Source organism: Notothenia coriiceps, unplaced genomic scaffold (assembly GCF_000735185.1).
Source record: "Notothenia coriiceps isolate Sejong01 unplaced genomic scaffold, NC01 NC01_scaffold00024633, whole genome shotgun sequence".
NCBI classification, from domain to species: domain Eukaryota; kingdom Metazoa; phylum Chordata; class Actinopteri; order Perciformes; family Nototheniidae; genus Notothenia; species Notothenia coriiceps.
In genome coordinates this window covers 93,754-104,044 of record NW_011357334.1, presented here as the reverse complement: position 1 = coordinate 104,044, position 10,291 = coordinate 93,754, and the positions used below count along the sequence as shown (strand labels likewise).

The 10,291-nt window shown below is 41.0% G+C and overlaps 1 protein-coding gene across 1 annotated transcript in view; it reads right to left on the bottom strand.

Annotated features, from left to right (window-relative positions):
* The window catches only part of pnpla7b (patatin-like phospholipase domain containing 7b), a 29,712-nt gene that overhangs the window by 17,421 nt on the left and 2,000 nt on the right, over positions 1 to 10,291 (bottom strand). The window contains exons 4-19 of the mRNA XM_010782323.1: positions 10,000 to 10,087; positions 9,588 to 9,670; positions 9,013 to 9,113; positions 8,755 to 8,895; positions 8,503 to 8,662; positions 7,719 to 7,799; positions 6,680 to 6,808; positions 6,432 to 6,512; positions 5,079 to 5,208; positions 4,905 to 4,976; positions 4,690 to 4,772; positions 4,393 to 4,548; positions 4,138 to 4,215; positions 3,215 to 3,420; positions 2,552 to 2,683; positions 1,632 to 1,755 (exon numbers count right to left, since the gene is read on the bottom strand). Of these exons, the coding sequence (XP_010780625.1) occupies positions 1,632 to 1,755; positions 2,552 to 2,683; positions 3,215 to 3,420; positions 4,138 to 4,215; positions 4,393 to 4,548; positions 4,690 to 4,772; positions 4,905 to 4,976; positions 5,079 to 5,208; positions 6,432 to 6,512; positions 6,680 to 6,808; positions 7,719 to 7,799; positions 8,503 to 8,662; positions 8,755 to 8,895; positions 9,013 to 9,113; positions 9,588 to 9,670; positions 10,000 to 10,087 (1,845 nt within the window). The remainder of the gene's footprint in view (positions 1 to 1,631; positions 1,756 to 2,551; positions 2,684 to 3,214; positions 3,421 to 4,137; positions 4,216 to 4,392; positions 4,549 to 4,689; positions 4,773 to 4,904; positions 4,977 to 5,078; positions 5,209 to 6,431; positions 6,513 to 6,679; positions 6,809 to 7,718; positions 7,800 to 8,502; positions 8,663 to 8,754; positions 8,896 to 9,012; positions 9,114 to 9,587; positions 9,671 to 9,999; positions 10,088 to 10,291) is intronic.

The window sequence follows — 10,291 nt, the reverse complement described above, 5'->3', positions numbered from 1 at the left end:
TTTCCCTCTCTCTCTTAAAGGGACAGCGATCTCATCTCACTCTGCATGACCCTAATATCATAACATGTGTGCTCTGGAGAATCACAGAACGTACGATCGTCCTTATTATTTATGGCCAAGACCAAAGAGCTGTCAAAGGACACCAGAAACAAAATTGTAGACCTGCACCAGGCTGGGAAGACTGAATCTGCAATAGGTAAGCAGCTTGGTGTGAAGAAATCAACTGTGGGAGCAATTATTAGAAAATGGAAGACATACAAGACCACTGATAATCTCCAATGACCTGCAGAGAGCTGGGACCAAAGTAACAAAGGCTACCATCAGTAACACACTACGCCGCCAGGGACTCAAATCCTGCAGTGCCAGACGTGTCCCCCTGCTTAAGCCAGTACATGTCCAGGCCCGTCTGAATTTTGCTAGAGAGCATTTAGATTATCCAGAAGAGAATTGGGAGAATGTCATATGGTCAGATGAAACCAAAATAGAACTTTTTGGTAAAAACTCAACTAGACGTGTTTGGAGGAGAAAGAATGCTGAGTTGCATCCAAAGAACACCATACCTACTGTGAAACATGGGGGTGGAAACATCATGCTTTGGGGCTGTTTTTCTGCAAAGGGACCAGGACGACTGATCCGTGTAAAGCAGGGGTCGGCAACCCCTGGCACGCGTGCCAGCATTGGCACGGGGCACCGTAACCAGTGGCACACTAGGAATAAGTGGAATAAGAGTGCAACATATTTAAATTGTATTTTCGGATCCTGAACGAGACCGCCGCCAGAGCGCGTCTCCCCGTTACCTGCAGAAGGAAGCCATGCACGCAACGCAGCCCCGCTCTCTTTATCTCCAGGTGACTTTCTGCCGCTTTCCTCCGTGGTGCAGTGCTGATCGTTTCACCACGGAGGAAAGCACTTCACTAATTGCAGTACCCATAAGGAGCTGTACAAATGCCGCAGTTTTTGCGTGGCTGTGTATTTAGTTGAAAGCCCAGTGGCGATCTGCTCATCTCTCATCGAAATAATATGCTACAAAGGGGCGGACTGGCCATCTGTGTGTTGAACTTTCCTGTCGGCTCCCAGACCGTAGTCGAGGAGGGCAGAAGCAACAAGCTTCAGGTTGAATAACCCACTTTAGCTTAAATGACTGGAGAGAGGCGAGCTCTTCTTGGGAGGCCGTTGCATTTATTTAGCTGTTCTTCTGTTTCACAAAATACATCACAGACCTCTGTTTTTCTGCTGCCTCGTTTCACTTCCAGAAACATACACACGTTCCCTCACTGTCACTCTGCCATCCACACACACACATGCACAAGCCACACCCCTCTCTCTCTCTCTTTCTCTCTCTTAAAAGAGACAGCGATCTCATCTCACTCTGCATGACCCTAATATCATAACATGTGTGTTCTGGAGAATCACAGAACGGACGATCGTCCTTATTATTATGCCGTTTAAACCAATTATTGAAATGTGTTTGTTAAATTCGGCATCATGTAAGTTGCGCAGGTCCACACACTGCTTCCCCGCAGCGAGGCCCCCCCCCACCCTCCTGTTGACAGTTAACGAGCGTCGAGCTCTTCACCCCCCAACAGATATTCATTGTTTTCTAACTCCTATCTACCCATCCTGATCCTTACCACTCCAATCAGGTCTCCACGTCCGTACTCTCCTATCAGCTCCTTCTTGCCATCTTCCTTCAAGATCACAGAGCGCAGTCGACCACTCAGCACTATGAAAGTACTGTCTGACTTCTCTCCCTGCCTGAAAAATACACAGATAACTGAATCCCCCACAAATATGCCAACAAGCATGTGAATCAAAACCTCCAATGTTTAATAACTTGTAATGGATCTAAAAAATATGTGATTTGATTGTTGTCAACTAAGTTCCTTTCACACCGGAGTACTTTTCCCCGTACTTTTCCCTTTTAGTTCCTGGGATTTTTCATTCAAACCAAAAAGAGAACTTAGTTCATGAGAACCTTTTCACCCTCTTTTCGGTCCCTGCTAGAGAGCAGGGGCTTTCCTGGGGAGAAAAAAGTTTCAATTTCTGATTGGCTGGGAGAATTGCAAACCACGACCCATAAAACTCGGAAAAGTTTTGTGAAGCCGCCATTGTATTTGCTGGCATTAGCATTATTAGCATTAGCATTAGCCCCGCGCACCAACGGAGAGAGACTAACTTATGGCAACACAAAAAAAAAACATGAGGTGGAGATGAGGAGCTGTCGGCGTTCTGGCGATTTACTCTGAAGGCTTCAGTAGAAGCTGCTGGGAGTCCCAGCAGCTTCTATTGAAGCCTTCCCCAACTCCAGGGAATTCCTGCCGGGGACTTCGGGTGGCAGTATACGCCGTGAAGTTCTTTGCGGCCTGCAAGTAAACCCAAAGCAGAAAAAGACGAAGTGACGACAGCGGCTTCATTTGCGTAATCTTCCCTCAGGGAACTTATTCCGGTGTGAGCGCGATCTGCTTTCTAGTCCCATGGGGGAACTAAGTGCTGGGAACTAAGTACGGCAAAGTACTTGGTGTGAAAGCGCCTAAGGCAATCATTTAAATACCTGTAGACCGCTCTGCCAGCCTCCACAGCCATCCAATCGAGAGCGAAGTCTATCTGTCTGACAAAAGATGACATCCTCCTCACCACAGTGTGAGCGACGTTCAGCACCACCTTTGGCTCCACACGCATTATCCTGAAGAAGAGTCAAATCAACAGAAAGACGAGAGTAAGAATGGATTTAACTACAAAACATAAATGCAGTTGCTACAAGTTTGGACAAAACGAGGTCAGAATCTAATCTTACCATAAAAAAGATAACATCAAAGAATGAAGGAATTTTTGAGGGGGAGGAAAACCAGCAATAAAAAGTTCCAGTACTATTAAACTTTCTATAACGCTCAATTTAGCTCAATTTTAAATAATTAAAAAGTAACTTAATAAGTAGTAACTTGCTTATCTTAGCAGGGAAGTGTCTAACATTTCTCTAAATCATATATTTGACAATTTTATTGTTGACTCATCTATTTATGAACAATAATAGCTGAGAAGATCAGGAACACAATTTGTGTGTAGGTGCTGCGCTTTCTCTGGGCCTGTAGATTGTTCCAACATAAGAACAAAAGGATTAAACTATAGTTATCTATAGTAACTGCCCTCAGCCTACACATCTTGAGTACACTTTAATGCATGGCTGGGTGTGTGCACGTGTGTTGGTGTGACTGACTCATAGAAGTGGGTTTTGGAAATGGAGAGGAAGCTGCAGTCTCTCTGGGCTCGAACAGTGAATATGAGGGGCTCTCCGGTCAGGACGGCTAGTTGACCCACGAGCTCTCCGGGGTGCGTGACAAACAGACGCGTCTCTTCTTCACGGTCGATCATCCGCTGGTAAACATGGAGGAGGCCAGAAATCACAAACTGGATGCTCACCTCCTAAAGCAGCAAGAGGAGAAGGGCAGAGATGTAACAGTTAGAAGGTGGATGACAACAAATGATTTCACAGTCATCATCATAGCTCTAGTTTATTATTGATATATTGTGAATTGTATTCCTGTTTTTAACACCCCATTCTTAGATATTTAATGTTTCACACAAATGTTACTTTTGTAATATCTCATTTAGACATTAGAACTCAATATCTATTTGAATGTGTTCACAATAACTAGAGATAGAATAAAACAACATGTTAGTAAGATATACTTTTACACTTCTTATTGCATGTACAACTTGTTTGCAAATGTCAAAGGCTTGCATTACAATACAACAAGAACAAACCTGTCTTGTCTTTTTGTATGTGATATGGAACTTGAGTCTGAAATAAAGATTGAATAAACCAACTGCCTCCAGAGAAATACATTTTTCATTTATTGATGAGGCTTGTCCAAGCTTTTGTCCCACGTGAGTGGCTAAGGGTCACTGTGTTTAAATTGTGTTTTACAAGTCAGCTGTTGAAACTGGTGCTAAATGAATAGTAACAGGGTCCCCCTAAACAACATTTGAACATTGCTGGATATAAGACACAATGCTCTAAAAGTAAACCTGCTCCTTTAATGCCCTCTATAGGTGAAAGAAGAGTGTGCAAATATTAAAACCCTCAAATGAAACGGCAAGTGCCTTGAAACAGAAAGGAAGTTGTAACAGATTTCAAACCTGGTCTCCCTGACGAGCCACCACAGAACCAGCTTTGACATGATGGAGGGTCACTCTGCCATCCAGCAGACTGGGGTCCTGCAAGAGAAAAATAAGCAACTCTTCATAAGCTTTAATATCACAAAACACACCTCTCATAATCAGAACAGTCACCCCATCTATCCAGAAATCAGTGATCAGAATTCTCCCAAACAATGTGCCACAATAAGCATGTCCATACAGTATGTATACCAGTTGGTGTTCATTTCCTCTCACCTGCAGCTGGATGATTCCCAGCAGGTCCTTTTTGGCAGCCTGGAAGATTGTGCAGCTCTTACTGAGGTTCGCAGCATCATGGTGCCCCCCACCGTCCGTGCAGTGAAACACTTCAGAGGGCGTGGGCTGCATCGTCACACTCTTCTTCAGATTGGACTACAATGACAGACGTAAGGCAGCGATTGATGGGGGGAAACGAGACGAGCTGCAGCATAACATGCAGAGGATGCTGGGATATGTTGTTGTATCTACAGAGCCAACCTGTGATACTATATGAGGAGGTGGCAGGGGTCTTACTTTGGGAGTGGCAGGACTGGGTGGAGCCTCATCTTTAGTGACTCGTGCTCGTTCATAGGCCATGTTCAAGTCATTTCCTGCAACTAGGGACACAGGAGGAGGATTATGAGTTTATTGGTGTCTGCGCGTGTCCTTGTTTTCAGATCAGTGACTGCAGGACATTAGCAGAGACATATGCCGCTTGGTGATCGCTTATGTTCAAGTCAGTGACCTACCTGCGCTGTCGGTGGGCATCGAGGAGGATCGCAGCTTCCTGTTGCTGTTTGAAGGACTGTCCTTTACACCATCTGTTTATTGGGTGTTGCCAGCACTGGATCAGTGTCAACTCAACACAAAGCACCATTTCAAATGTGTGTATTCTTAGAATGATGTGTGCGTGAATGTGTGACCTGTCTCTGTGGGGCTCTCCGTGGGCCCTGCTGGCAACTCGTCCTGAAAGTGCAAGCGGCGAGTGGTCTTCCCAGAAGTCACCTCTCCTATCACACTGTTGATATTGGATAAGGGCACCGTCTGACTCTCCTGATCATAAGGAAGCAAAATAAATAATTTAACAGTCCATACTTAGTCGGGACAGCAGTAACGTTTAGAGTAGCCATGAAATATTTTATGCATTACACATTTGAAATGCAACATTAAGATAATCTATGTGTTCTGGGCAATCTTTTTAGAAAATAAATATGGTAGAAAAACACTGACTTTGCAGGTATTTGATTGATTTATTCATTGATTTCTTTTTTATGGTTACAATACTAATATAACCCTGAAAGGCAGTCATTTCTTAGAATACAAATCACTGAGAGAAAAACCCACTATAAAAACACGATAAAGCTTTGAAGCGTATTTCCATTGTGGCATTTGATTTATGAGAACAACTTTTAATTTAAAATACGTTTTAAAGCTTCAGGAAATAGCAAAGTGAACGCCCTGCCACATATCATCTTTCAAAATTGTTGAGGAGTGTTTTAGGTTCATCATAAATCATCTTAAACCCTTAGATGCACGAGTGACTGGACCCTTCACTCTTCCATAAATCGGTCAAAAAGGACCTGTATTAGAATAATATGTGTTTTTCTGCCATTTTTGTCATTTTGGTTAAACAAAATTACTTGTATAATATTTTTTATTATATTGTGGTTCACACTCGAAATATTTTATATTTAATTCTTCACTATTTATAATTTTAGACATTTCTTTTACATTTGGAAAAAAAAAAGAAATTCCATAGAAAATGCATGCAGGTCATTTTTGACCCACTTATGGAAGCTAGGGGTAGTAAATACAAAAACTACAATTTCTTAAAATGTAAATTTAAAATTTGAATGGCATGATATCCAAAACATGTTTTTTGAGGAATAGCTGGAATATGAAATGATAAAAAAATGTAATTACAAAGATACTCTAAGAAAACCTCTTAACGGGGTCAAAAAGACCCATCTAAGGGTTAAAGTCTAAGGCAAGCCAGGTTTAAAGGTAACTGCCCCCCCCCTGTTTTCTGTGGAGGGGTTGTAATCATTTGTTCTCATTTCCACTGAGCTTCATGAAGATCTGAGTTATGGTTCTGTGCTTAATGTTGTGTGAAATAAGCTTGGATGTGTGTAACTGAGTGTGTAGGCACCTTTCTGTGGTTGTTTATGTACACATTCCACTGGTGCTTAGGTATTTAATGTGAGCTTCTAAGCTTGACTGTATGTGTACACACACACGCTCACAAATATGTGTGCACAAATTAATTTCCCTCCTACCGGATTGAAGAGCTCAGTGGTTAGGCCCAGATAGTTATGTAATGCCAAGAAGGTGACTCGTTGGAGGCGCACCATGATTATCTGCAACACACACAAAATCAACGTTAACAGAGCAAAACATATTATACATCAGACTGTAATTACATCTAATAACATCACGTTTTAATGAATGATGATGTGTGAGGGAGAAACTTGTCTCAAGGGAATAAATCTCCATACTGTATATTTATTTACAAACAATCAGTTACCTGAATGACGCGAACGAGTGTCTCTGGGTATTTCTTAAACACAGACTCAAAGGCTGACACAGGCAAACGTAGGATGGTGGAGCGGGTAGCGGCACGAGCACATACAGTCTTATAGGGAGCCGGATAACCCTGGGAAAGGCAGAACAGTTCAAACTCAAATGTCACTTATGCCTTTGATACTTACTTGGCTGCATTGTTGGTGGCCACCTGATAGGAACAGTTCATGAAAAAATGATTTGTACTTTTGTTTTTGCTCTCATTTTATCTCCAATTTATTTGATAAGTTAAATGAGTTTTTCCAAGCTTTGATTTCTTTGAATTGTTTTGCTTGCACTGAACATGAACCATCCTTCATTCTGTGGATTCTGTGGATCTCAGAACAGCAAACCGCCTTGAAATGTTTAAAAGCTCATTAAAAACCTATGTCTTTAATATGGTTGTTAATTTGGGTTAACTTTCACTCACTAGTATTATTGTCCATGTTTTACTGTATTGTTTCTGTTTTGCTTTTATTTTCCATTTTTTATTTTAACATATTTTAATTTCTTGTCAGCTTTAATTCACGGGAATTCATTAGGATCACTGTAGATGTTGTATCTTGTTCTGTATTTGTTTTAATATTGTTGTTATATTTTCTGTAAAGCACTTTGGGCTGCTTTGTGCATGAAAGGTACTATACAGATAAAGTTTATTATTATTCTGTTAGGAAATATAGCGATAGGAATGTCTAAAAAGAAAACTAAAACTACGAAAACAGTTCAAATTGCTGACATCTTAAGAACTCTAAAAGATGCAGCGTAGTATGAGTATGACAGCATAGGAAATAGAAGCCAAATTGAGCATGCCACTAGAGATCATATCTAAATGAAGTGGTTGACACAAAGGGGTATGGGTGGTGTGAATAAATACATTGAGTTAAACAGGAAGTACAAAAGGAATTGGCTCTAAACAAGAGAATGAGTGGAAATATAAACCGTGGAGAGAGGTGACACGAACAGATCAGAGAGCAAAAGAGGACAGAAGCTGAGACGTTGCTCACAGTGATGATGTCCAGGATACTGAGCAGGCTGTGGACGCTGTCTCCTGGGACCACATCCTTCACCACTGGCTCTGTACCATCCTAAAGAAAACACAAATACAAGCGGATGAGTCTTTAATCAAACTTCACGGTGAAGCCACACATAAGATGCACATTTCAAACTAATCTACAGGATTCTTTGGGATTAGTAAACCTAGCCACAATGGCGAGAGCTTTAACAAAAAGACTTGGAGGCCCTCCTGATCTTTCAATACTCATAGAATCAATCAGCACATTCAAATACTAACCAAGGTGTTGTGAGCTATACATGTCTTTCTACTTCTTGAAGCTTTAACAGTAGACTGCATCAAGACAAATGATGGTTTACTGCCCTCTGCTGGTCATATGTTTTCATTAGTTATGCACGAAGGTTAAGGAGGACATTAAGACTGTCATAACAGAGAGCAAAGTGTGCATGTGCCCTTTTTTCACACTTCATTAAGATCACATGTGTTGACAACAATCAGAAGCACGATTGCTAATGACCTGTCCCAGTTAAAGCAGCATTACAAAAATAGCAAAGGTGTCATGTTTTCTACAAGTCGGTCTGGAAATGAAACATTTAATTTATCACATATATTGTTATTTTATCTACATAACATTTTTGTATATTAACAATAGTCAAAAAGGCTTCGTGTAGTATGATAGAACTTATTAATAAAACGGTAAAAGGGCACAAGAATCGCTCAAAATGTAGTTTTTCTGAGAAGAAGATAAAGTCAAATTCAACTTTCTGTCCACATACGGTCTCCTGGATGCGGAGTTCCAGTCGTCCGTCCTGTACCACGTAGATGCTGTCGTCATCGTCTCCTGGCCGGAACAGACCCTCGCCCTCCTGCAGCTCAATAAACACCATGTGGCGACACAGCTCAAGGAACAGGGGCTTCTCAAAGTGACCCAAGACCCTACAACAAATTGCAGCCCACACACATTATGAGAAAAAACACATGGGAGAACAAAAGGGAAGTCTGTAGGAAATATTGTTTTGTTTTTTTACCTGACATTCTTCAGCATATAGAGGACTTCCGAGGGAAGGTTTGAGCTCTGAACATCAAACTCTGTCAGGTCAGCCTCCAGCAGGGAGGGGGGTGGTTCCTTGGGCTGCAGGGTGGGGGGGTCTTTTCTGATCCTCAGGATTCTGTTGAATGACAATTCTTTTTTTTTTAACTAATCTTAATGAACAGGTCAAAAGCTAATTTGAACAATTACTTTTCACTTATACACACTCATTTAGAAAAGTATGAATGGATCATACTTGCGAGCTATGCTTAAAACTTTGGTTCTTTTGCGAATGCGCTGCGGTTGCTTAGATACTGAGGTAGAGCTGGGAGGAGGAACCGCTGACAGCGTCTGGACCTTAAAAAAAACAAAACAACATCCATGTTTTTAATGACTCATCATTTTTTACTTTGGACAGATAAATACATTGATATGACATATCATGTAGCCCAAATAAATACACATAGGTGGTGAAAACAATGGCAAATTGCTGGGAATTAATAGTCTTATGAGGACCTGCATTAATCACCAAGGTAAATGCATTGGTGAATTTCAGTCTAACGGTATCAGAGTACATTACAGTGAATGGTGTTATTATAACCAGTGGAGTAGGTTTCATGCAGTGGTGTAACACGATACAAACACTCAGTCTTTGGGGAATGGGCTTACATTACAGTTTGATGAAGGGAAAATGTGCAAATTACAAATTTGCACAGCATATGTTTGCCCTTAATACATTCAAAAGCCTATTTACCAACTTTATAGTACTGAAATAAGTCTACCCAGCTGTTAACACTTGTACGAGTGAGACAGAAATGGAAAAAGAGAAACCTTTCTCATTATCTTCCGTCCATAGAAGAGCACTTTATCTCGTTTCCTAAAGCGATACTGTGGTACACCAGGCTGTTTTGCACCTTATTAAACAATCACAAAAACATCCATGTTAAGATGAGATAGTACTTTATTGATCCAAATTTGGGAAATGTTTGTGTTGCAGCAGCATAAAAGACATGGCATTGTACAATACAAATTAAGTAGAAAATATACAATTTACAAATTAACAAAATATTAAGCAAGTTATTATATTTTCAAGTATGTGAGGGATGGAATATTAAAAACAACAATCTGTAAAAGACTGAAAACAAAATATAGACTTTCCTGAACAGCCATATCATTTAAGGAACCCAAATAAACATGAACTATAGCATTGAGATAAAGTTAGGGTAGAGGTTGGATGACTCACGAGCGAGCTTGAATCTCCTGTAGAGGAAGAGCACCACAATCCCAATGAGTGAGACAGCGACTGCCGCTCCAATCAGCACACCTGTAAGCTAGAAGATAGACACAGGAAGCTTTGTCAACATAGTATGGACACAGGAGAGGGTGTTTTAGTGTAGCTGCCCTCAGAATCTCATTTTAAGTGGTGTCCTAGTTAAAGACCACGTACACATTTGATGCTGGTTAAGTATGTAGGGCATTCACACTAGAAAATAAACTTATTTTTCTTCTTTGGTGTTTATTGTTATACATTTATA